The 27,548-nt window shown below is 44.7% G+C and overlaps 1 protein-coding gene across 2 annotated transcripts in view; it reads right to left on the reverse strand.

Moving 5' to 3' along the window:
- The window catches only part of NPAS3 (neuronal PAS domain protein 3), a 913,697-nt gene that overhangs the window by 16,849 nt on the left and 869,300 nt on the right, over window positions 1-27,548 (reverse strand). For both annotated transcript variants that reach the window (XM_062205293.1, XM_062205292.1), the window contains exons 8-9: window positions 10,588-10,781; window positions 6,724-6,830 (exon numbers count right to left, since the gene is read on the reverse strand). In XM_062205293.1, coding sequence (XP_062061277.1) covers window positions 6,724-6,830; window positions 10,588-10,781 — 301 coding nt within the window. The remainder of the gene's footprint in view (window positions 1-6,723; window positions 6,831-10,587; window positions 10,782-27,548) is intronic.

The raw sequence follows: 27,548 nt of genomic DNA on the forward strand, positions 1-27,548 counted from the left end.
CCACAGGGAATGTTTTATTTGCTCTCAGAAATGAACACAGAGCAGTGGATGACCTTTTCCTGACTTTGGACACTGCCCTGTGAGAAATGGATGATTGGTGATGCCGTAGCTGTCTTTTGGTTGTAAAGAGAAAGTTAAGACAATTACAAAGGAAGTTGAAGTCAGTTTTACTTGGGTTTTCTGTTACCTGTAATCTGCTGATATTCCACGGAACATGCAAGGAAGCCAGAGAGGATTTGGGAGTTCATAAAGAGGTTTGAATAATGCGATCTTTAGTTGACCCCACATTTATGGAAAAACCATTGTGTGCTAGACTCAACCATGAATTAAGTCCTGTGGGGCTCACTAGGATTTTTAAAAAAGTGAGTTTTCATTTGAAAATATTTTAAAGAAATCTTTCTAAAAAGCCTGTACAAGATTAAGAACAAGATGCCATTATAAAAAGTAATGGGATGGATTTTATTGGTTAAAATGTGTGATTTCAAGGTATTGATTTTTTTCCCCTGATCGTGCCTTATTAGAGCATTGGGTTATTGTTTTTGTCAAATATATTATTAAGAAAAAATATAATAAAAGCACATTCTAATTGAAGTAGTAAAACAGCAAAGCCCAAGAATCCATGTGGGATTTGTGGTACTATTTAATACTCAAATCCAAGTTCTGGTTTACTTTCTGGGGAGAGAGAAGGGACCATCTGCTTGTGTTCCAGGTCTTGCCTGTGCTCTTCGAAGCCTAGAGTGCCTTTTGATATCCCTCCATAAATCCTGCCATCTTGGCTTCCTGTAATCATTTCCTTTAAAAATTAGGGGAAAAAAGTTTATTTAAAATTAGTTTGAAAGTCAGAGAGAGAGAGCAAGAGAGCAAGTGAGAAAGAGATCTTCCATCTTCTGGTTAACTCCTCAAAGGCCTGCAACAACTGGAGCTGAGCCAGAACACAGGTAGGAGCTGGAAACTCAATCCAGGTCTCCCACGTGCCTGGTAGGGTCCATGGCTGGGGGCCTCCCAGGATGTACAGTAGCAGAAAGCTGGAACTGGATGTGGAGCTAGGCCTGAATCCAGGCTGTCTGATACGGCCTATGGACATCCGAAGTGGGGTCTTCCCACTCCACTGAGCACCTGCTCTGCTACCCTTGCAGAGTCATGGATAACGTACTTCCTCTGGGGCTGCTGCTTCCTCCTGTCCTTGATTTCTCCCAGGTCTGAGGTTTCTGTGTTTTGTGGTCGTTTATCCATATTCATATACATAAAAGGGTCCAGTTTTGCGCCCACTACTCAGAACTGCCCCTTTCATGCTCTCCTCTCTATTGTCATATAAGCTCTTGGAAGGTTGAGACCAGACCTTAGTTATTGTTGAAACCTCATCTCAATGCCATGAGGCTATGTATATAGTAAGTACTTATATGTGTTAGAAGACCTTGAATAGGGAAAATACTATTTACTGCTTATATTCATGCATAACAAGGTACACAAGGGAAAACAGTATCTCAGCGAGGGTGGCGGGAACCAAAGATACCCTTTTGTGTCCTAAGTTGGATATCGCTACTATTTATACTCTTATCTTTCTCCATTGGTACCTAAAACTTTATAGCTTAGTAAGAAGACAACTTCTTTTCCAAGTAATCACATACTTACTTATTTCATTTGAACTCTGATTGAGCTACTTTGAGAGCCACTTAACTACTCACTTTGTCCTACTATTAATGGCATTCATCCAACTCAAGTGGAAAATGAAATCCTTCAGATGGCTAGTTGGTTGGTATTTACTCCATGTAAAATAGTGTCTTCCAAACACCAGCCTGGCCAGTACTTCTGCAGCCTTAACGTGAATACTGAGTCGGCTGGGGATCTTGTTAACTGCAGATTCGGATTCAGTAGTTTGAGGTAGGCCTGAAAGTCTGCATTTAGCTCCCAGGGGGTGGCCAGGCTGCTGTTTCAGACTGTACTGGGTAGCAGACCTGCAGAGACACTCAGGTGGTGGGTAGGCTCTCTGTTCTCTGGGTTTGCCTGCCCATGGAAAGGCCAAAAAACAAAACAAAAAAGACCCAAAATAATAATACTGATTTCTTCCCGCATAAAACCCTGGCTTTATCTCGCTTCCCCGCGACAGTCTTTTCAGTTCACGGACAGGCACGCGATGCAAGCTGTGTTGGCGTCTGAACAAAGTCAGACGCGGTGGCTAGGATGCGCAACTCCTTCCACGTGCATGTTCCTATTCACACAGAGGAACTGGTAACAACTCATTTGCTTTGGGGGAAAAGAAGTGCAGCAATGAGCAGGTTGCAGCTAAATCCCGTGATGCCCAGCTCTGAGGAAGGCTAAGTTCAGGAATAAAAAAGTGCCCCTGTTGCCTGCCTGTGGTCCACCCGTCAACCTTCACGCCTGCCCTTCTTCCTTCTCTTGCAGCTTCTCTTACTGCATTCAGGGGCTGCAAACCCAAATCAACAATTAAATTCCCCCTTTGTTTGTGTGGCAGATGACAAATGCATGGAGGACATCTTGTGTTGCCTAGGCAGGCAGGGCACTTACTTTGATTGATGCTCGGTTGTGGAAAAAAATGAGCTGGGAAGGAATTACAATGGAGGGCCCGCAGACTGGAAGGGGATATACTAATTAGTCCTGCATTAAGCAGTCTGCTTGCATTTGGCGATGAGACGCCTTCAGGAGGGAAGTGGAGGGGTTATTGATGCAAAACAGCATGGAATGCATTATGCCAGGTAGCTGTATATTAGTTCTGTTAAGAAGTATAGAAGTTGGTAATTAGGAAATAAACACTTGGGCTACTGTATTTTTTTCAACACCCACTCCCCACATATATCGTGTAGGCTACACTTTTTAATCCCATGTGAGCTCAGACACTCTGGAAGTCCTTCCCTTTTTCTGGAATGATTCTTCCAGAGTTTCCTCTTTCTGGGAAAGGTGCTAGGTAGGAAACTGCCGCCACATCTAAGCCATCTGAAATCCCACAGGGCCAGAGCCTTGAGCCTGGTTGGTGAGGAGAAAGGAAGTGTTCCCACAGGCCACTCTTGAAGATTTTACAGGCTTGTTGCTAATTTGACTCAAGAAGGACCCTAGGAGTGTCTCAGGACAAATTCAGTTCCATCTACAGACAAAAAGCTGGATTGAACAGGAATAAAGAGAAATGCACAGCAGGTGTTTGCCTTGGGCTCAGCGTTCTGTTCTCCAGGATATAGGCAGAGGTGGAGGTAGCGTGGCAGATGGTTGCACCGAAAGCCCTCTCGTAATTCAAGAGGGACATAGACATTCTGGGTGACTGGAGAGGAGGACCCTGGGAAAACCTGGCTGATCACCTGGAGGTCAGCCCCTCCTGAGCGATGGAGAACGAGAGGGGGATGGAGAGCTAAAGACACCCAAATAAGTTGTCATATGAGTGGTTTGAAATGTCGACCTTGAAAGGTGTAGTCACTCTCGCCTGAGCAATCAATGCAATTAGCCTTAAGAAAAGAAATCGCAGAAGTATCTGGTCACTGTGTGAAACATGGGACCCTGATGCTCCCCTGGGAGTCTTTCTTTGAGAATCCCAGCCTTTCACTAACCTACCATGTTGGCATTGACGATGTGACCCTATCTTTTGAGAAATCCAGTGAACTACAAGGCATCTTGAATTAACCTAGTGGGATAGGGAGTGGTCCAAAATTCCTGGTCTGCTTGATCAGAATTGTCAAACACTGGTGCAGCTAAGAATCTCCCTTTACTTATCTTATTCTAGACACAGGTTCATTTTTATGGATTTACAGATACCTATGTGAGGAAAAAAACACAAGTGATAATGACAGCGTTTTTAGTTATTAAGAGCAATTACATTTTTTTAAAAAAAAGCTGTATACATAAATAGGAACATCACATAGATACACAAAATCTCAGAAATACTATGAGATGACTTAAACCTGTCTTACATGAGCAGAACCAGGAATTGTGCCAATAGCTCCTGGAAGAAAAGCTAAATAGTTAATGGGGTTTATTTTTTAACCATCCCTTTGTTTTAGAATTCTATCTTATTCTTGAACTGATTCTATGTCACCATGACCTTCCCCTGCCAAGACAGCACAGTTGAGGCCTCCTTCAGTAATAGCCCAGGGCTTTGGAGAAGCAGGATGCTGTGCTGGCGTTTTGCCTTTTCTCCCAGTGTTTACACAACCAAGCCTTATTACATGCTCTGTCATTTTGTTACCGGGCTGGCTTTGGTTTGAGAATTAGGTAAACAGCAGACATTCCATCACACAATTTTAGACTCAATCTTACTTTATAATGATGTTAGTGTTTATTGTACAAAGCGAGATGCATTTGTATATTTTAACATTTTATGTCAGTCGCAGAATGTGAAACCTGACATTGGAATCAGTTTGATTTTGTGTGTGTGCGTGCGTGTGTGTGTGTGTGTGTGTGTGTGACTGAAGATATTAAGCACTACAAGAATGTTGAAATTTCAATTTGATTAGGATCAAAATTCTTCAGGATCAAAACACTCCTTTTCCTCCCCCTACAGTTTTACTAATTGTGTGCTACTTGACTTTGTGGAGTTATTCCACAGCATGACAGCTAAATATGTGAAGTGTATTTTACTGTGCAGAATTATCAGCTCGTTCTATTTGTTTTTCATGTGTTTAAGGTTATTAAAAGGACTCCAAATTAGAAGTCATGTGTATGAGTTAAAAGAGTGAACTCAATCATTGTTAGTGGGTTAAGTCATAAAGCAAGAGCCAGTATGTCAATACCATGTAATGAAAAAAAAAAATCACAGCTTTTTAAAGTATGCCTCCTCTGTTTATTAGTTGGCAAGATACCAGGAGAGTAACACAGTGGTGAATGGTGGAGTGGTTTCTTTTCAGCACTCTCAAATTATGCAGGCTACTGGAAATGCTAGAACAGTGGAGCCACAGAGCGGTACCAGGCGTATTTGTTAGGGACCTTTGCTTTCTGGGAGGAAATGGAAGTGTCCCAGCTCACTCACTGTCCCTGAGGAGTTATACTTCTTCAAGCTGTAAATCAAATCCTGGAGAGACAGTGTGATGCTTTCCGAATACTCAGAATAACGAAGGGTGACAAAGGTGTTTTTGTTTTTGTTCTTGTCAGCGTTAGGATTCTGAATGTAGATCTTAATTAAGAATTCAAAATGAGAGAACACCACTCTGTCCCCACATACATGGTCTGTGACACTGACCTAAAAAACCACCTTTTCCTTTTTAAAGTCTTGATCTCTGGCTTATACTGTTCTAAAGTATATATAGCCATGGTCTACTTCAAAAGACCTGATTTCCCCCCATTTTCTCTGAATTCCCGGCAACAAAGAACCTGATGTTTCTTTTCAGGGAACAGCATCATTTTTTTCTCCCAATTAATTGAAAAGCCATCTGCTTTTGCGATACACAACACCCATTTAATCTTAGCAACAAGTGTGTTCCCCAAATCCCTGGTGAGCAATATGAAGGCACGTGCTCAGTGTTGGGAACAGAATCCGCTGGAGAGCAGCCGTGCAGAGGCGTGGTATATACAGAATTTGACATTGAACTTGGTCCCACGCCAGTGTTGCTAATGCTGGGCTAAAAACACAGCACAAGGAGGTACTCCCCCTTGGGGATGCCTGCTTGCTCAGTGTCTCCTTTATGCCTTTGAAGATCTGAGTTTGAAATAAGGAAACAATTGCAAAGGGCAGGAGAGATGGGAAATAGCTCTCCTCTGTCATGACAGGAAGTGGGAAGGAGGAAATTGCAGAGCCACCCGGCTAGCTAGTTACCTAAATGGTTTAGCGCCAAGCTGTACCACGTCCTCTGTGGCACTGTACATACTTAAAAATCAAAATTCAGAACTGGGCTTAGAACCTTCTAGAAATAGAGCTGGCAGAGCCCTCCTGTTGCAGGAAAAGTCTATGGAATGGTCATGACAGGGACTTCTGGTAGGAAGACGCCACCTGCTTCCTAGGTGGTTCACTACATCAGTGCTCTCGACAGACTCTCTCTGTGTATGGTGTAGATAACCCTGGGCCACCTGGCGAGGGAACACCACACGGTGATGCTGGCGTGTGACTCCTTGGCTCCAGCACACAGCTGGTCTTGCTGCGCTCCCGTGCCACAATTGGTCACCTAGAGTTCAACTTGTAGGTCAGGATCTGGTGCTGGACTGAGAGAGCTGCCATTAGGTTCCCTGTGCTTCAAACTTGGAGACAGAGGTACCTGCTCCTCTGACTCACCCTCTATCCGGAACAACAGGGTCAGACACTGCCTTTGAGAGCTGTTGGGTCCATGTGGGTAGCTTTAGCCCTGCCTCCCGGGCTTCCGCCTTGCCCCAGTTTTGTGGCCAGGCAAGCAGACATTTGTATGAAGCTCTGGCCTTTTTGAACTTGTCTTCTCCCATGTATATTTTGAAACTGAGGCTACAAATTTCCGAGAGGAAGCTGCTCTCTAGAAAATGAAAGGGTCAAGGAAGCACTTACGACAGAGGTGCCCCACCACTTTGTGCAAGAGAGAGAGAGAGCCCAAGAGACCAAGGAATTCTGGGTGAGTGCCTAGAGAGCCGGCAATTTCTCTGGGCCTGAGGTCCAACTCGCAATCTAATCCTAACACAAGTGGAAGTGATTTATGTCCACTTTTTCTCACTGCACGCCGACAGTCCTCGCAGATGTACACAGGAGGAATGAAGGGAAAAATCAGTACTGCAACCAAAGGAGCATCAGAGAAAGACCCCCTCCGCCTCACAGGAGGTACTTACGGTCCAAATGGCTGTGCCGTATGCCCTCCACGTCTTCAGCATGGATGAAGTGGTAGCATCTCTTGCCTACGATGTCCACGGGGGTCAGATCCATGTAATCACTAATCCTAGCGAGACAAGAACACAGGCTGACATTCAGACAGGGGGCACACGAGGAAAGTGTCAAATGCCTTAGGAACAGACCAGAACCACTGACACATCTTCATCCCACCCGGATACCCGTGGGGACATGGCACTTTGAGGGCAAACCCTTTCATAGCTAAGATTATTTCTTTAGCGTGGAACAGACTTTTTCAAAAAGTAGGCAGTGGGCTAGATCAAGCAATCGTAGTTAAATAATTAGATAGGTTTTATTCTTTTTTCTTTTCTGGCACTAGAATGTACGTTTAGACAACATAATTCCATGAAATTATGAGAATCAGGAACAATGCGAGATCCTCATTACAGGCCAAGATAATTCAAGGTTACATAATAAAATAAAAACATGTTATGTTTATACCAAATGATTAGAGACACCTTTCATTTAAACAGATTGCTCTTCTATGGGGTATTTCCATGAAAAAGGGCTTCGACTGCTTCTTGGCACAAAGTCCAAATTGGCATTTCAAGGGATATAATTTAAATGCTGAGACATACAGATGCCTGGGGTTATTATCTTTTTTAGTCTTAGTCATCTGGGAGCTCCTGGCTCTTTTAACTGGTACTTTGTGGTGGATTCTGCACAGAAACTTGTAAACCATTTCAGCAGCTCTTCCAGGCGTGCGTGTGTGTGTGTGTGTGTGTAAGCCTCTGTCATTGATTGCCCAGATGTCAATGTCCTCAGGTAGAGCACAGAAAAATAGGACTCAGAGTGGAAAGCAAGCTGGGGGGATTCGTGTGGGTTTCCACAAACATGTCAAAATGCTCACGACCCTCTGTCTCACCAGGTCCAGCTTCCTTGGGGTCCATTCACAACAGATTATATATATATATATATACACATATATATATATATTTTGTTTACTCTCCTAGTTATTCCTGTGTTTTTCACAGTTTATTTGAGAGGCAGAGAGAGAGAGAATCAGTGAGCCCCCGGCCCCATCTGCTGGTTCACTCCCCCAGTGCTTGTAATGGCTGGGGCTGGGCAGAGGCCAAAGCTAGGCACCAAGAATTCAATCCAGGTCTCCCACGTGGGTGGCAGGCATGCAGCCACTTGAGCCATCCTTGCTGCCTCCCAGGGGCACATAGCCCCCAGGTACTCTGGCATCTCAGCTGGCTTCGGACCCACTGGACCAAGTGCCTACTTGCCCATGTTCCCATGTTTCTTTATAATGTACGACAGAAGCTGTATTCACGTATGTGCTTTGAGAAATGACACGTTGAAAAAACGGAAGAGATTACTGTGGGAGAGTGGAGTCCGCCCCCCAAAGCAAGGCAGGAACAACAAACTACTGGTGAACATCACTAAGCAGCCTACTCAGGGAGGGAACTTTTTAATGTCTAGAAATGCAAATAATATCTTTGGCCACACTGGAGTTGGTAGTAAGATATGATTAATTGGGGAAATCAAAAGGCACATTTTCTAAGCAGTCCACGGTTTTCTGGTACAAAGCCGATCAGTGTTTTCCTAAAACCATTCTTTGTTTTCCAGTACAGTTCCCACCCCTTCTCTGCAAATGAGGGAACAAGGATATTTTTAAAAGGCCCTCTTTGGTGTTTCTGGAATGTGCCAGCGCCTCTGAAAGCATCAGATGTTGGCTTTGCCCGAGGCTGTCCGAGAGAACGCAGAGAAGAATACTCTGCAGAATCAAGGAGGGAGCTTGAGTTGCGAGTTAACAATTCCCTAATTAAATAATAAACCCCATAATGAAAGCCACTCTTTTTTTTTTAAGGGGAACGATGTCGTTTTCCTTTATTTGAATTAAATCTTTCAAAATGACTGAACCCTTCTAGGTACCAGAGCCTGTTACTATGGGGAGCAGGACCAGCCCAGTGTTCAAGGACCTCTTAACATAAGTGTCAGAACCCAAAGATAACCTCTATCAAGGTCAGAATGCCATCTTTCCCGCTGGGTCTGATTCCTCATCTGTAGAACTACCCACGTGGATGGTGTAGGGGTTCATGGACAGATGCAATTAAGAGAAAATAATGCCTGGAACCTGATAGGCCTACTCCTCTTATCAAATATGCAATTACCTGAATACAGGTCTTTTTCAGAATTACCATCACTGCCAGTTGGGAAATCATGCTGGATTGTATGGAATAATAGTGGGCGGTGGCAAGCATTTTTGTTAATGGGTAGAAAAATGCTAAAAGCAGATCACAGAAAATGATCTCAATTTCTAGAGTGGTACCACGAGGCACTTGGGCCCGCGGAGCTTGTCCGAGGATGTAATCAACTGATCACAGGAATGAAAATTAAGAGACATTTGGGCTCAGGCAATCATTAGAAGTTAGGTAGATAGGCTAAGGCCCCATTTTTTGGCAAGTGTGGCCACAGTTAAGTCTAAATGAGATGGTGCAGGTGCTTCGATGTATAGTTAAGTGTTCAGTAAATATCAGCTCTCTTGGTTGTTACTTGGCAACTGCAGCTAACTATTCTGGCAAACTCATCCCTCCTGATATTCTGTGGTCAATCCAGAATACCTTAGTCACACCCAGGTGTGTCGTCATGACGATAAAACATGTAGTAAGTGCCCATAAGACGTGAAAACAGGTTGGGAGTTAGTGACCAACTAAGAGTGGTAGGTTTGTGATAGCTTCTACCTCACTGAAGGCTCGTGGCCCAAGTGGGTGTCTTTGCCTGCTGGTGCAGTCTTGGCTCAGAGTCAGATCCTGGCCAGAAATGGTAGGCAGTTTCTAACTTGATCAGAACATCTGTAGTGCTACCCGACAGTCTGCAGACAGGACTGTCTGTCTTCCTCTTGGTAGGCTCTGGGAGAGATCAGCTGCCCAAGCCACTTGACCATTTTGCTTTTTCATTTCCCCTCTGAAGGTACCCACAGGGCTCAGTGAACGTATATGGCCTTCAAGCCTGACAAGAATCTTTGCCACAAAATCTTACTCCCCAGTGGCTCAGTACGTCCCCCTCTGTGGCACCCTATGGTGGATGACATAGTGAGAGCTTCCCTCTGTGGCTAATATTTGGTACCCCATCTCCACTGCTCTCCCTGTACCCCATAATCCTGTCTTCAGAATCAGTCTGCTGCTGGGCTGGTGACTTCTCTATGAAGTGCCTGATGGCCATGGTCCCATTTCCTTGTCCCTTGCTTTGTGCTTAATGGAAAAAGTGAACTTTGCAACCAGAGGTTAAAAATGTACTTTTATAAAAGCTCAGTATTGAGGAAGAACTGCCAGCTCATTGATATGGTGAGTCAGCTTTTCTTCAGTTATAACAGTGCAACCCTCAGGACGGCAAGATGTTTTGTAATAGTTTTGCCGATTTCTTTTTTTCTCGGGGACCTTGCCTTCTCATTGGTTGCCGCTGTACTCGGTGTCTGTGTGGACTCTGCTCGTGATGAGGGAGGGCCCTTGAATGAGGTGGAAATGGGCCCTGGGAGATTTCTTCTACTGCATCCTTTTGCCCACAACCTCCCAGCCCTGACCTCTCCTTGAGTCCTCAGCCAAAGGAGACCTTCTTGGTAGCAGCATATGGATGTCTGGGTGTCTCAATTCACTCCATTGTTGTCCTTAATGCAAATCAGGACAGCAATGTACATTTCACATAAAAAGCATGGTTGGTGTCTGTCCAAGCAGCCATTCAAACCAAGACCAGGATTTCTAATGAACCTCACTGGGAGATTAACATCCTTCAGACTACTGAACACACTAACCCTCACCAGAGCTCACCGTGCAACAGGGCAAACGAAAAGGAAAACGAAGTACCTATTTTCACAGTAAATGATATTGAGGTCCATATTTACTCGAGTGACGAACATATGGCAGTCAATTCTGACTTCATTGATCGTCGGGGGAGGCAGGGCGTGAGCCACAACCACGAGACCCATGATCTGGCTGGGGACCGTCCTCCCGTGGGACAGCGACACTCTCAGGCGGAGCCGTCCTGTTACATGAATCACCTGGAAGAGAAATTAAGTATAGGACACAGGTCAAATTTGCATCCCAGATGGAACAGTATGCTTTTGTTTTTTTTTTTTTTCTGAGATATGCACAACTACATCTGGAACAATGGACATGAGCTTGTATCTCCTCTGGTCGCCATGGCTGTCAGGGTACCCTCAGGGTCCTCATGGAGAGACAGAGACAAGAGATGATGTTACCCTCTGAGCATCTCTCAAGGCAGCAGGACTGTGTGGCTGACACTGAATTTTTAAGACATCTCCTCCCTCACTCCCCAACATTTAGAGGAAATGAAAAGCCAGATAAAAACAATGACAAAAAAGGTGAAAATTATGGAGGCTTTGCTTGGTTCTGCCTTGGGATGATGGATTTAGGGAGTACCTGGAGGCAACTGTGTGAATTCTATCCGTATCCCTGCGATGGTGCACGGGACCCTCCAGAACCATGCCACAGAAGTGATAGCTGTGGTTTGTTGCACCGTGGGGCGCAGCTTAACAGCCAAATGGAGTTTCCACCTTTGCTTCGCCTCGCCTCTCCAAATGCAACACTGAGTGACCAACCAGCTACCGAGACTGGACTTTTCCCTGTAGGCCATGAGGGCCCAAAGGAGGAAGCAGGCCTCTCGCATTCCAGAAATAACCTGAGCGGGGGTCTGTTTTCCTTCCCAGAGGCTCAGCTGCTGACTCCTCTTCCATTTTATTTTTGTTTCTCTTAAGTTATTCCATTTTCCAAAAGCGAGCCACATGCCTGTCAGTCAGGAGGCAGGATCAAAGCTTAGGGGGCTGCCCTTTGGAGTCCGAGTTGTTCTAAATAATACGTCTTTCCCGTCACCCTGCACCTGTGTGCCCAGAGCTGCGGGTCTGGAAGCACCAGTGAGAGGGATTACTGAGGTTATTTCAGCTGAAGCTTTGCGACCACCCACATTTGAAGTTGAGTAAATTCATACTTAATGCACCTTTGCTTTAAGCTTTGGTCAGATGAGCTGCTTCATGAATATTTGAGGATGTTCCTAGAGGCAAGGATGCTCAAACACCACCACAGACACACATTTTCACGAGACCTCATTAACTAATAAAGAAATCGCTAAAAGAAACAGGATGAACTTCACAGGATGGGCGTTAGCACTCCCTGGTCCTCCTCGCAGCTAGACTCACGTAGGTGCTCATTTATCATTATCTGTCTTGTGTTCTCAGGAAAAATCAGCTTCTTGGAAGGACACAGCCCTATATATGTTCAGGAAATCACATTCGTGGGAAGGGCAGGCTGAATAAATCCTCACTTGGGTTTCGACTCCAGATCCGTTTAAAGGCATCTGGACAGGAAAACGTTTAGCGGAGGCAGACAGGCAACCCAGGGAGATGCTAGCATGGCAAATCCACCCAGCCTCCAATCTGGCCTCTGCCTGTGGCCATCGTGGTGTGCCAAGGGGTGCAAGTAGGATCCGGGAGGGTCCCGATGTGCAATTTCCTGAGTCTGTTACCCAGGCTAAGTCTCTTAGCCTCTCTCTGTATCAGTTTCCTTTTCTGTGAAATGGGGATAATAGGGACTATTTTGCAGTAACATGTTAGGAAAATCAAAGTAAGTCCCAGAGGTGTGAACACCTGATAAACTGCAACTAATTTCATGGATTTTACTAGAATGTCTCTGCCTTCAACACATCAGCCAGGACAGATAAGGACCACATTGTAATTCAGTGTTGACCTGAGGGCTAATAAATGACTTGCTGTTATAAAGGGACCATAAAATTTCCTGTTTGGAAGAAAATTAGACCCCTTTTCTCTCATCTTTTTTTAAACTACTGAGTTGTTTAATTTATTTAATTTACTTGAAAGGCATGGGAAGGGGCAGAGAGTGACACACACACACAGAGATCTTCCATCTGCTGGTTTGCTCCTCAAATGTATGCATCAGATGGAGTTTGCCTAGGCTGAAGCCAGGAACCAAGAACTCCCTCTGGGTGTCCCACATGGGTAGCAGAGATCCAAACACTTGAGCCATCACCCTCTGCCTCCCAGGGTCTGTATTAGCAGGAAGCTGGAATCAGGAGCAGAGCCTGAACTAGAACCGCGGCACGCCAAGATGGGATGCAGGTTTCCTGAACGCTGGTACCAAATGCCTGCCCCTTCCTTTCTTTTTTAGAGGAGGAAATTCTAGAAAGCTCATTCCCTGTCCAAAGTCATTTAGCTTGGAAATGGCAATCAGAGCCTGCTCTCCCAGTTTCCAGGCCTTGCTGGAGTGTCATTTCAACTTTGCTCTGCCTGTATGCATTGTATGTGCATTCACATTGAATGAAACAGTAGAAGCATATACCGGATGCCAGTTTATTGCCTTAAGCAAACTGCATGTGAACATTTTAAAAGATTGCATTTACAATCAGAAACTCAGGTTATCTTAAAAAATCTTTGAGAAACATCATGAACTAGAAGGGGGAAAAACTCAGAGAATTATCAGTGTAGGAAGTAGATAGTTGTCAAGACTGTCAGACAACAGTCAGAGGGTGTGTTTGTACATCAGTCTGGGGTGAGGGAGGAGGAACTGAAGGGAAGAAAAGGATATCCATTAGATTTCACAATTAATTTTTAGGCTTAAACATTTTATTTTCAAATTCATTTCACAATGCCAACAGAGATAGTTCTCCACCAGGTGATAGGTTATGTTTCAATTTTAAAAACAGACCCGGCAGCACATCATGTATCCATATACACATAGATCATAGAATTTTTCCTGAGAAGTCGATTTCGAGGTCTGAGATAGAAAGAAGAGAGCGTTGTCAACAGGAGCTACATTTCAAATCTTAGCTCTGGCACTTAACGACCACGCACCTGTGATATGCAAGGAACTGAAGTGACCTGCTTACTTTCCAGGTTAGGATATCCGAGGTCAAAACCCTAGCCCAGTTCAGAGGTTAAGACCCTGTTAGGATGTCTGCATCCGGTATTGGAATACTGGGGTTCGAGTCCCAGTCCCACTCCGGTTCCAGCTTCCTGCTAATGCACAGCCTGTGAAGTGCAGATCAGTGGTTCTTGCCACCCACAAGGGAGACCCACACTGGCTTCCTGCAGGCTTTGGCCTGGCCCAGCTTTGGCTGCTGTGAGCATCTAGGGAGTGAACCAGTAGACAGAGATTTCTGTCCATTTCTCTTTCTGCCTTTTTAAAAAAAAGTTAGTACAGGCTGGCGCCACAGCTCACTAGCCTAATCCTCCACCTGCGGTGCCGGCACACCAGGTTCTAGTCCCGGTTGGGGTGCCGGATTCTGTCCCGGTTGCCCCTCTTCCAGGCCAGCTCTTTGCTGTGGCCCGGGAAGGCAGTGGAGGATGGCTCAGGTCCTTGGGCCCTGCATCTGCATGGGAAACTGGGAGAAAGCACCTGGCTTCGGATCAGTGCAGCGCGCCGGCCGTACTGGTCATTTGGGGGATGAACCAATGGAAAAAGGAAGACCTTTCTCTCTCTCTCTCTCACTAACTCTGCCTGTCAAAAAAAAAAAAAAAAAGTTAGTACAAAGAGAGTAAGTATAGTCTTCCCTTGTTATTGAAGAGGGGTTGGTTCCAACACCTTCCTGTGGATACCAAAAATCTGAGGCTGTGCAAGTCCCTTATATGATATGATGTAGTATTTGTATATAACCTGCACTCAGTCTCTCATATACTTTAAATCATCTCTAGAATATTTGTAACACCAAATAGAATGTAAATAGTTCTAATACTGTATTGCTTAGTGGAAAATGACAGGGGAAAAAAGTCTACACCTGCTGAGTACAGACACAGTGTTTTTCCCAAATATTTTTCATCTTGATTAATTGAATCCAAAGAGGCAGAACCTGAGAAAATACACAGGGCTGGTGCCTGCCGCAGAGGTGTTCATGGTTTCTTAATGAGGTTAGCAAAAGTCATTTTCCGAATTCTTTAGTTTCTAGAACATACTGTGCGGAAGGGCATTTGCCAGGTGCAGAGAACATACCAATGAGCATCAGATGGAAATCTGTCCTCGATGAGTTTACAGACCTTATAGTGGCACAAAACATACGGCCACTTTAATGTGGTCATGATAGGAGGAAGCTGCAATGTCTGATCGAGATTGTGGTTCTCAATCCTGGTGATGGGACACAGTCACAGGTGAGCCTTTTTTTTTTTTTTCTAAACATACAAACTTTCAGACTTTATCTTCCAGAGATTCTAATTTGGTACTTTGGTGAGACTGGGCTGGGCCCCAGCATTTGCTTGTGTTTTTAAAGCTTCAGAGGTGATTGTAACTATTTGAGGCCATCTGGCTGATGGGTTTGGAGTTAAACCAGTGGTTCTTAACCTTGGTGACACCCAAGGAGTCTTTACAAGTCCCCGTGTCCAGGCAGTCCCCAAGAACAGTTAAATATGGATCTCAAGGTGTAGGGAATGGCCTCAATATTTCTACCTATTTTACAGAACTTGTAGGGCTGCTGAGAGGATTCAGTGAAAATGTATATAGAAAATGCCCAAGTATACACCTGACACACAGTGTAAACTCAACTTGTTTATCAGTTCACAAGTATACTCCATCTGGAAGCTACAGAATCAAATCTCTAGGAGTTCAGAGTAGGAAGAAATACATCTCACTGAATGGTTCGGGAAGGCTCCATGAAACTGGTATGAATTTGTTGACATGAGATAGGATCTTAGAGTGGTAAAAGGGGTTTCCAAAGAGCTACAACAAAGGGGCATCAAAGAGAATCTACTGGGGATGCCCAGGCCTCTGAGAGCACTGCAGTTGATGTCTGCAAGAGAAAAGACAGAGGTGGCCCCAAAGTGGCAGGGGCCATCCACTGGCTTTGGCAATGGGGAAAGGAGACAGCACCATGATGTCTAAGTGTGTCTCATAGGATGAAGGCAATGCCAATAGGCTAAATGGTGATTGGGAATGCAAGACCTGCTGACTAGTGTGGCAAGAGAGATGGTTTCCCTGTGCACAGCTTGCATTTCAGCAGCCTGGGGAGATGGTCTTGGAGGAGGTATCCTGGGGCACTTGGGTGGTGATAATTGAGAGTTGGAGGTACGGTTTTGTGCTGGAGGTGAAGGTTAAAACCAAGAATTCCAGTGACAGTATCAATGGAGAAGACATAGGCAAGAGGAGAGTATCAGAGGCTTTTCCCTCCCTTTTAGGACCTGCAGCCTAAGGCAGCTCACATTTGTGGTTTTCTTTAAACTGAGCTTCTCTTGCTCTATCATAATTACCTGTGTTCATAAATAAAATTTGCTGAAAGCCCTAAGCTCTTTTTCTCCATCTGCAACTCCATTCTAACACCAACATCAAGTTAGCCATAGCATCTCCAATTCCATTGATGACACCTCAAAGAATGGATACGGCTTTCTTGTAGAGTTAGACAAGTGAATAGGAAGGGATTTGGACACAAAGTGCTAATACATCCGAGCCATGATACTATAATAACAACAGAGTGGCTGCTCTAAAACAAAGGAAACATTGTGGAGTAGAACAAATGTGGCATTGGGAAACAAGACATCTGATTTCAGCCCTCGTTATGGTAACGTTGGCAAGTCATCTAGTTAGGGCAGACTAGGATTTCTTCAGATGTAAAATGGTGCAAAGGAATGGGGTGATGCTGGCTAGGGCTCTTGCTCACCTCTAGAGAATTCTGTGGAGTGGACATGACTGCGCCGCAGCATAAGCCCACCTGCACAGTCACAACCCCATGACGGGGCCATGAGTCTGAGCGTGCGCCGCAGGGGATACGTGCAGCCTGCTCTCAGAGTTAACCAACATGGACTTTAGGGGTCGTCTCTGAGTTGGGAACAGTGCTTTGGTTTTGGCCAATGCCAGGTAAAAACTGCCCCTGTCTGCCAAAGGCTCATCTTAGCCTGCTCTTCAATCTGATCTACAGACGTTTTTCAAAAATGTTTCGAAACTAAAAGCACCTTTGCCTCCCAACTCAACTTTGTAGGAGCACTCTATCCTCAAGTGTCCTTTCTTTCATTTTCTCTGAATTTTCTAACATTAAACAGCACAGCCAGGATGCCAGCAACAGTGAAGTAGCGTGCACGGGATTCTGAGCTGCAATCCCACCCACTCCGATAAAAATGTCCACATTAGCATGATGTGATTGTCCTCCAGTACAAAATAATCGGCTGACTTTGTTCTTCTGTGATTCAGTGCGTGGCTGTGTGTGATGGCTTCAGCGCACATCTGCAGAGTTGAGGATGGGTGGGGGGAGTGTGCACAAGCCACAGTGCTTGGACCAACAGCTACTTTTCTGCCTGCCACATCCTCCCTTCAGTCGTCTCTTAGGGACACACATGTGGATGGGCTCCCCTAATGTCTTCTCATTAGAAACAAGCCCATCACAAAGACCTGAATAAAACCTCCCCTCCATCAATACTTTAAGGAAAGACAGTCCGTGACAGAAAAATACATCTGGAAGCTATTCTCCGTTCTTTCAGGAATAAACCTCGGTGCTCATGTTATGAAACTCTTCCTTTATCAAAAGGAAGTGCCAAGTAGTATGTGCATTATTTTCCCCATATAATGCAAAGTACAAATAGGGATGAGCAACTAGGGGAACAAAAAAGGCTGCAGGCACGAGAAAACGAGGGATTCGCTGGGTTTAGAGGGTCTTCTGAGATACTTCACTTGTCCTTTAAGGGAATCCAAATTTACCTTAAAAATGAAGCTTCCTTCCGGCACTCCGGTTTCTTTTCTTTTTTCCCCCTGTAGAAGTCTGGCTCAGCATACAGATCATCAACTCACTAGCTCAGGTGGGAGAATCAGCTAATTATTTTTAAGTGGTGGGAGGGCTATGTGTTGCCCCCAAACCTGCTGAAAGATAAGGACTTAGCCAGGTCTACTGAACCTAAACATCTAGCCTACAGCATCACAACTTAATCTAAACCGGCTGGAGAGGATCAGCCTTATGTAAAGGCCTTCCTGCACACTGACTTCTTGCACATTTTCAGGGAGTGGTTTTCCAGGATTTAGCCCATCTTCCACGGTTGGAGAATCTACCCTGACAGCTCTTCCTTCTGCCTCTGTCTGACTCCTGCCACGTACACCTTTGCACAAGGTCTGAAACAAGCAAGCAACAGACACGGCCCCCAGCGGAAGGCAGGGCAGTGGGGAAGAGGGCTCCTGGCTGGAGGTCCAGGCTCTGTGGCAGGCAGAGCAGAATACCACTGAAGCTCCCTTCCCAGATTTGAGTTCTCAGATTTGAGTTCTAGAAACTGACTCTAAAAGCTAAACTGTGGGCTCTTTCCTCAGTCATGATGGGGATTTAGGAATTGGGGATAAGACAAGACTGAATAGGGAAAAGCTGACTTGTCAAAGGGGAGGTGAGATGCAGGAAGTAGGTGATGAGCAGACATTTCCTGGGCTCCAGAGGCTGCTCCCAGAAAGGCGGTCCTGGGATGTTGTGATGACAACATGGAGGAAGGAGGCAGGTGGATGCTTGAGAGTCATTCTGGGAGTTTTTCTCGAAGAATTTCCCTAAGATTAGGGATCTTCAGCATTGGACGGGGATACGGGGTAGAATTTAGCACTCATGGATGGAGGAGCAGCAAGAGTTACGGAGGGAGACAGGGAGGCAGGTGGGTTTTATTTATAGACAGCTCTGGCAGTGACGACAGGAGGTGATACTGGGTACCATGCACAGCCCCGACTGAAGTTAGGAAACCGGTCCTATTGGGTTCAAGGGCTACCACTGCATGGACAGTGTCCAGTCTCGGACACCGTGAGATCACAGGAAGCATGATGTGGAGGGTGTCTTTATGTTTGCAGATGGAGTCACCCTGCTGTGCCCAGTTCCCAAGTAACTAAGATGTCTAAATAGGCTGGTATATGAGGGAAATAGTAATTTCTTCATTACCTGGAAAGTCGAAAACACCTAATATTGACATCAGAGATTTCTTTTAAACAAAAACAAAAACAATGTCTGATTATTGCTCCCTAGGTAAGAATGTGCACAGAACTGGAGTGCCTATTAATAATGTGGAGTCCCAGGCCTCATTCCCCCACATTGAGCTCCTCTCAGTTTAGGGAGGGGCCTGGGAAGCTGCATTTCAGCAAGCATCCCAGTGCTTGGCACGCCCGTGGTTGGCTGACCATTCGGTCCACCTAGCTGCAGCTTCCTCTCTAGAGCAGGCTTGAGTGATGATTCTAGCGCTCCATGTGACCGAGAGGCACACCCAGACTCCCCTACTCAGGGAGCAAAGGAAGATGAACATGTATTTATGATTAAATCTGTCCTGAAAAAAAAAATTGCACGCTGTAGAAAAATGACCCCTTGCCTTGTGGGTCTTTGAAAACGGAGGACCAGCTCACGCCAAGCAGGACCCCTTGGCTGCTGTGGCATCACAGCAGGCTTCCCCCGGCCTGCTCCTTTATTTGTGACAAGGACTGCATTCTCTCAGTAGCCGCACCACAGTGGGATGCACTGCTGTGCTGGAAGCCTCTTGGGGGAGGTTGAGCTCCACCAGTCCCCTCCCCCCAGCCTGCCCCTGGCTTAGCTCCTGATTAATTCAGAGGATCCTGGGAGGTTAACCCTTAATTTGATGGCTTCAATGGGGAGCTGAGAGATTGCTGGTAATTTATCACCCTTGGTCCCCCCCCCCTTTTTTTTTTGGTTTAAATGCACAAACATTTTCTAAGGCAACAAATACAAAATTATTTTTAAAACCCACATTTAAAATACATTAGCCACAGCATTTTCTTCTACATGACTGTATCCTCCAAACATAACAATTATTTCCCATCCATCTCTTTTAACAAACTTCAGAGACATAACACACACACACACACACAATGTAACTACAATTACAGCACTATCTTCTCAAAATGTGCCTGGACCCCATATTTGCTTCGTGTTCCCTTTGGAGAAAATAGTCTTTCTTCTACCAGAGATAAGATTTTTATTTTTTTATTGGGATAGTTTAACTAAGCTGCTGAGATCTCCTTAATGAGATTATGTAAATGTATGCCAAGGATATAAACCACATTTTCTCAGAGAGTGGAACACTTCAAATATCATTTAATAAAACAGGACCATGGGTAGAAACACCTCGGTAAATTGTTAAGGGGCAAAGCAAGAAGGCTGAACTCGACACATCTGATCCAATTTCATTTGATTCAGTTACTTTATTAAAGTCTCCTGGAAAAGGAGAAGGACCAGGGTACCACCATGGAGGGCAACTTCGTTATTCCTCTACCATTTGATGAGGAGGGGGGTCACCCCGGTAGCTCCTGGAACCCCTTGTGGTTAGGCTCACTGCCTTGAGGGGAGAGGGGCAGCTCATCAAAGTGGCTCCCTAGTCCCACCTCCCCCACTCCTTCCCCAGGAAGAAACCCCATAGTATTTGCATGGATATTCTTTAGAACCCATGGACTCTTCTTGGGAGAGCTAGAGGATAAATCAAGTATTTTTCATTTCTTATCCTTGCTTAAGGCCCTTGTGTGTTTTTCCACCCAGTGGTGTTTGCAGTTCATCCCTGTAGCCTTTGTTTCTCTTGAATTTGCTGGCAGAATCTGTGCCCGGACACTGTAACCTGTAACAAATGGCCAGAGGGAGCCATGTGCCATGCACTGAGCGCTCCTGGGCGTGCAGTCAGTGGGGCTAGGGAGCCCTCGGCTGCCGAGAGAAAATGCTGGGACAGCCCCATGGTGGGCGGTGGTCTACCCCAGTCCCTCCAGTTCCCTCTACAGGGCTGCAGGAAAACAAATGGTTGCATTTTGATAATAAAGGAAAACGTTTGGGGGGAACAACTATTTTAGATATGGAAGGCAGCTACCTCTCTCTATCTTTTGGTTTTACAGGATGCCTAAATAAATTATCCATGCAGATGGATAGACTGGTCCCTTGGGGAATGGCAATTCTGCTGTTGCCTGAGCTAAAACATTTTTAAAAGCAGGCATTCCCTGGGAGGGGCAAATGCAGATCATAATTATATTTCTGATCATTAAAACTGTTCAGATCAAACAGGTGGGGCATATATATTTTTAAAAAAACTGAAAAACCCCAATCTTCCACACATTAAACTCCTTAGTGATCAAAACTAAAAATGATCACTTTCCGTGAGGCAGCAGAAGACAGCTGGGACTCTTAAAAGTAGTGAAGAAACAAAGAATTGTGGGAAGCTCGGCACTTCAGATCTCTGCTGTGTTCGGGAAAGAACAAGTGCAGGCTGGAAGCCAGGCTGACTCAGTTTCCCTGGCCTTGCTGGGGCAGTGTGTAGTTGTATGTTTGACTCCAAAAACCTCTTTCCTCTGCATCTGCCGAACGGCCCCAACCACGTGGCATCTAGAGCCCTTTATTAGTGCTCTGTCTCTTTAAACTCCAATCTCTGAAAACATGAAGCCTTGCACCATCAACAACGCTACAGCGGGCCTAGATGGTACGGGTTCAATCTGAGTTAACACAGGGCATTTTCTTCTGGGATTCTTAAACTGCCCTCCAAAGTGCTGCCCTCAGTCCTGCATGTCACCCTCAAGGAGATGTCTCGCTTTACAGAGTGAATGAAACCATGTTCGTGCCAAGACCTCTTCGTGTTCTACATCCCAGAAAGACCCTAAGCGGGAACCATGTTAGCGGAAGAGGCCTTGGAGGACCAGCAGCCAGCTCTCCCATGCTACAGATGTGGAGACTGAGGCCTGGGGAAGGGCAGCCTCTTGCAGAAGTTCACAGAACTAGTTAGCTGTAGGCACAGCAAGAAAAGTCAAGTCTCCTTATCTCTTGCCCATTGCTTTGGCTTCTGGTCAACAGTGCATTGCAGAAGACACATTCCCTGCTGTGTTCCTCTTTGTTTTCCCAAAATGCATTTGTATCTCTCTAGAAAATGACTCGATCAGACTTGGGATTTTAACCTGCAGAAGACCCTTTGGCACCGACGTGGGTTATTATCCATTCAGCATATGCAATTCAAAACACTCATGACTTTTGTGCGTGTCACCAGCTCATTTGCCGCATTTGGTTTATTCAGCCATGATTAGAGATAGTCATTTACAGTCACACATTTGGAAACTCTTTAACAAGCTTCTAGCAGTTTCCTTTCCAAAGCTGTTTAAATAGATGAGGGTGTGGTGGCAGCAGCAACAGCCGCTTGCTCCATACTGATGATTCCCACTGCTATTTGGATGTCTTTATCAGGATTTCCAGTTTCTAGAAAGGGCTTAGAGAGAGACTCAGAAACCAAACATGCACATTGGAGAGGCTGTAAGTCATCATTTCAGGGAGACTGACTCGAAAAATGAAAATTGAAACTACCGCACTCTAACCTGAAAGTTCCCTAAAAAGCAGTCCCCCTCCCCTTTTTGATTTTAAAGAATACTTTTGAAGTAATTGGCACAAAGACTGTTCTAGCGCAGATTGCTGCAAGTGTGCTCTTGGCAAAGACATCATAGGCACTAGAAAAACTTTAATATGCTCAAGAAGCCAAATACAAACTGACACCAGGAACTCGAGTGCGGGAACAAACAGGGGTGGGGAAAAAAGAGAGCATCTCAATTTAATACAAACCTACATACAAAGGGACCAATTTTTTCGATTCATGGTTTAGCATACAATGCAGCTGTCCTCTGAGTGAATACAGAGTAGTTATACATAAGAAATTAGAATTATCAATTCACGAGAATTTCTCAAGAGTCCTTTTGATATGGAATACAGCAACCATAATGCCTAAGAAACCAGACATCAATGCATTAAATGAGATCAGGTTGGGATCTACTTTTAAAAAAAAAAGAGGGTTTACACTTGGAAAGGCATCTCTTTGACTTGACCTCTGGAGCAGAGCTTCTGCAGAGAACCTCAAAATGCATAACTTCCTCCCTATTTGTAACCTTGCTTCCCAGGCCTTTAAAACCGAAGTTTGAATAATGCAAGTGGGGGTGGGGTGCGGGGGATCATGTTAGAAGGGTCTCCTATGTGGAGGGAGACTGGAAGAGTCTACGGCCTTTTGCACTCTGCAAGATACGAGGAAAGTGTTCAGTTCTCTCTATTCCATCAAATAGAAGGATGAAAACTACTTTTACTTATTTTTTTTTTTAAATTCCTTCCTTAAGTCATCTTCTTTGCTATTTTATGGTAAGGATTCAAGGATTTGGAGATTTTCTGCATCTTTCTCCATCCACATTTCAAATTCAGCCCTGATTGTGACCAATACTTCCTTTACCCTGAAACTGAATAGATCGCTCCATTTTCACAGTCTTGCTAAGTAAGATTTCTCCCGCAACCCCCTGGAGTTCAAACGTGCTATACTTTTTTTTTTCTTGGGGAACGTTTGAAGTCCCCTTTAAAAATAATGCCTTGAGGATATTTTTCCCTAATACCATTTAAAGAAACTTGAAAGCATATGGCTCTTGAAGCGCACAGGGTTCTAATGAAGTAATCAGCAACACTGCTCGTATGCACACTTCCACCAGGAGCTTTCCTACCCGGCCCACATCAGCCTTTTGAATGAAGTGCAATTCTGAAGGAGCCCCCTGCCCTTCCCTCTGTCGGCGCAAAGGCTTAGTGAGCTGCTGTACCCAAGTGATGACTTTCAACCTTTGAAGGCTGGAAGGTGCTGGAAAGGTTGTGTCGGGATCAGAACTGTCAGTGGCCAGGCAAATCAATCTTGTAAGCTTGTAAGACAACTCAAGACAAATATTCTTCTGTAGTGCAGTCTCCATCCAGAGCATGGGAGGAGAAAATAAAGTTTCTTTGTAAGGTTCTATTTGATGTACTCCCTGGTAGCTCTACCATTACCTTAGGTGATTCTCCACACAGCCAGCAAAGACTAAATAAAACAAAAACATGGGATATTAATGTACTTTCCCTGAAACCGGGTAGAGCCTGCTGTTCTCCCGCAGTTTCGCTATGGATTCTCCAAATCTATCATAATTAAAATCACACTTCTTCGGGCACAACCTCATTAGTGCCGAAATATCACATCTTGGGCTGTTTCCCTGGGATTTTTGCAAAACAAGTCATGATTCTTTTGATTATTGGAGCAACTTGTGCTACCATGACTGCCAAGTATGCATGCAACTGTTTAAAACAACTAGACTCTGCACTTGATTTTTTTCATTCCTACTTAGGGGAAGACAGAGCCCCAAGGAGAGGCTTAAGGTGCTATGGGCAAACTTCCCCAGCATTTCTCCTCTTTCATAATACGTTTGAAGGAAGGGATGTTGAGAAAAGCCATTGAATGGCAGATGTGTGAATTATTCAGATGGAGGGGCAGGTGTCCTCCTCTTTCTCGGTCTCTACATGGTCAGACAATGTTTCTCATGCGTCCAAATACTTCTGCATCATTTTGTGTCCCTCATTCAAATGACATTACTTCATTAATTCAAAGGAGTCACAGTAATTACTCTATCAGCAGACACTGTTCTAAGGTCCAGGGTTACAGCACAAGACAGACAGAGTTCTAAGATCTGATTTTTATAAAAATGTTTTTTTAAAAATAAATTTGATTTATTTTGAAAAGTTTTATTTGTATTTATTTTTTTGAAAGACAGTGACAGAAATAAGAGGAAAAGAGAGAGAGGGAGAGAATCTCCCATCTGCTGGTTAACACCCCAAATACCTGCACTAGCCAGGAATGGACCAGGCTGAGGCCAGGAGCCAGGAGCTTCACCTGGGTTGACAAGATGTGTTTTTTATTCACTTATTTTTGTTCATTTTTATTTGGGAAGGAGAGAGGTGGAGGAGGCTATTGAAGAGAAAAAGAGTTCTCACCTGCTGATTCACTCTCAGAATGCCCCCACCACTGGGGCTGGGTGGGGACAAAGCCAGGAGCTGGGACTTAATTCAGGTCTCCCTCATGAGTGGCAGGGATCCAACTACTTGAGCCTTTGCCTGCTGCTTCCCAAGGTGTACATTAGCAGGGAGCTGGAATCCTGAATGGATCTGGGATGGAACTTAGGCTCTTGGAAATGAGACATGGATGGCCCAACCATAGGCCAAATACCTACCCCAGAGGATACCCTTGAGCTCTTGGCCAGAGCCCTAGTATGCAGGGTGGTGGCACTCACTGTGTTGGAAAGGGCCAGTGGATGGCAAAATGACTTGGGTGGGTTTTGTTCTATTTATACTGAGGCTGAGAAATTGCTGACCCTCGAGTAAAGATTCAGCTGGACACAGAAGTTCAAATTCACTGTGTTAGTCTTAATATTTCTTTTCAGTTTATCCACAGATATTCTGTCTGCCCAAATAGACACAGTTCTAGAAATCTTACATGTATCTATTATGAAAAATACTCTTGGCATAACAGGGAAGCTCGTGGTACATCTTCTGCATTCTTGTGGCTGTTGATGTCTGAGAGGACAATGGAGGTGTTTGCTGATGAGACACACTACCACCTCAGGACCAAAGCCTCACATGGCAGGCAAGGGCAACAGCAACACAAGGGCTCTTCACAAAGTCCATGGAAATGTAGCTTATGAAAAAACTTTTTATGTGTGGATTTCTGAAAGTTTTTGCACCAACATGAGCTTATCTTTTAAGATTTTATTTAAGGTACACGGATTTCATACATACAGATTCAGGAACATAGTGATATGTCCCAACCTACCCTCCCTCTCACCCTTGTTCCTCCTCCCTCTCCTATTCCCACTCTTAATTCTTACAAAGATCTATTTTCAATTTACTTTATACTCAAACTAAGTAAGTAGTTCAACAAATAGTATGAAGACAAAAAAAAAACTTTTTCAACAATAGGGACAAGGGCTATAAATAACCATTTAATCGCAAAATGTCAATTTCACTCTTCTACATTACATTTTAGGCACTATGTTACCACAGATCAGGGAAACCATACAGTATCTGTTTTCTGGGGGACTGGCTTATTTCACTAAGTAATTAGCTTATCTTTTAATCCTATTTTCCACACTTTTTGAAGCCCCCTTGTCATGTTCCATGTTATTAAGTCTATGCAGAACTGCAAGATCTTTTCAATGCACACATTTGATCTTCATCTATGTTCTTGAAATGTCCAAACCACCTTTCTTTCCAACCATGGGGACACATTTCACAATCCTGGATAGGAGACTAAATTCACGCACCCTAAGTCCCAATCAGCCCCAGACAGAAAAAAACACGGTATAGCCATGTGTTTGAGAAGGTTTAATTTGAGTGCCCTAAGAAGGCACATGTTCTCCCTAAGCCTGCCACCTTCCATTCTGAATTCCCCATCGGGAGAACAGAAGACAATAAAAAGAGCTCCCTCCTGGTAGAGTGTCCCGGCAAATATTCAGAGAGCACTGGTCCATGCTACAAAGAATCCCCTTGGAAAGACACTGCTGCAGAGGGCCGTGGGTAACACACTTCCCCAAAGCATTGACCTTCTCCTGGCTGCTGCCGGAAGACTGCAGCTTGTGTTTGGTTTCCTTAATCCTGATGAAGCAGTGGGGAGGGCTTAGGTGGTAATTTATTTATAAGAAATGATCATAAAGCTTGAGCAATTTGGACGCTGTGCAGAAGAGTGGGAGGCACGTTGTGCAGAGGCAGGATACCCACGCTTAGAAGTGAGCGCTATGACAATCTTCTGCTTTATCTACCTTTGGAATCAATTTTGTCACTTTTAATTGACCGATTTTCCCTTGTTTGCTTAACATTTATTAATTGATTGTTATGCTCATGCAATTAATTCAAAAGCTGGCAAGTTTAACCCAGAGAAATTAATTTTCTTTTACCAACATGCCACTTAAAATACATTTTTGGAAGTCTGGGTTACCAGGAAATTACCTTCAAATTAATCAACAAGGAAATTAGATGCAGTGTCCCTTGACATCTGTCAATCCAAAATATGTCAGTTTCTTCCTTTTGTTAAAATGGGCTTTTTTTTTTTTGCTTAGTAAGGAGTAAGCAAAACCTTGGATGTTGAAGTGAAACTACCCTGCATCTTAATCAGCAGAGAAAGAGAAGCAGTTCCTTTCAATAAATAAGCAACGTTTGACTGACTTTTTCCACAGAGAGATTTATAGAAAAGGGGTCCATTTTATATGGAAGGGAACGTGAAAATTAACGGTCATTCCCGACTTCCTTAACAGCCTTTTTGCTACTTCTAGTTTCTCATATTGCAACTCTTACTAGGAGCCATCACTCTCCTAGGCCTATGGGGGACATCTGTTAGGGACATGACCATGGAAGCCAAGCCCCGAGGAAGAGCTGTGGGGCAGGTGTTCGCCACGCTGAGGTGAAGCGAGGGGAGACCTCTGCTGACCAGGCGTGCGGTGCAGGCAGCATCTGAGCAGAATTTCGCAGGCACATAGGACTCGGCGGGCTTCCAGCTGGCAGAGCTCTCAGAAGCAAAGCCTGGAGACAGAACTGGGGTGGGTGGGTGAGGTGTGTGTAGCAACTGAGGGCCATGCCAAGAGATGGCAAAGGAGGGTAGGTGGGGAAGTGGTGAGGTAGGTGTAGCTAGCTGGAGTATGAATTTTGGGAAAGACTGTACAAAGAAACTATGAGTTTATTTTCCAGGCACAGGGGGAACCACTGGAGAATTTTGAAGAAAGGATTAAACAACTTGACCTGAGATTTAGGAAGAACACCATGAGGGCATTCATTTATTCATTCACTCATTCATTCATTCATTCAACCAATCAGTGTTTAATTAGCTTTTATCAGGTCCTGCTCTGTCTTGGGCATTGTGGCTATCATAATTACTGAGGAGCTCACAGCCATCTATCTGTATCCAATTAGAGTATGATCAGCAATACAGTGGAGAGGTGACTAAAAGGAGTGAGATACGCATGGGCAGGAGAAGTTACTTAGGTCTGAAACCTGAATGCTCATTGGTTTTGGTGGCGCTCTCATT

Source organism: Lepus europaeus, chromosome 11 (assembly GCF_033115175.1).
Source record: "Lepus europaeus isolate LE1 chromosome 11, mLepTim1.pri, whole genome shotgun sequence".
Classification (NCBI taxonomy): domain Eukaryota; kingdom Metazoa; phylum Chordata; class Mammalia; order Lagomorpha; family Leporidae; genus Lepus; species Lepus europaeus.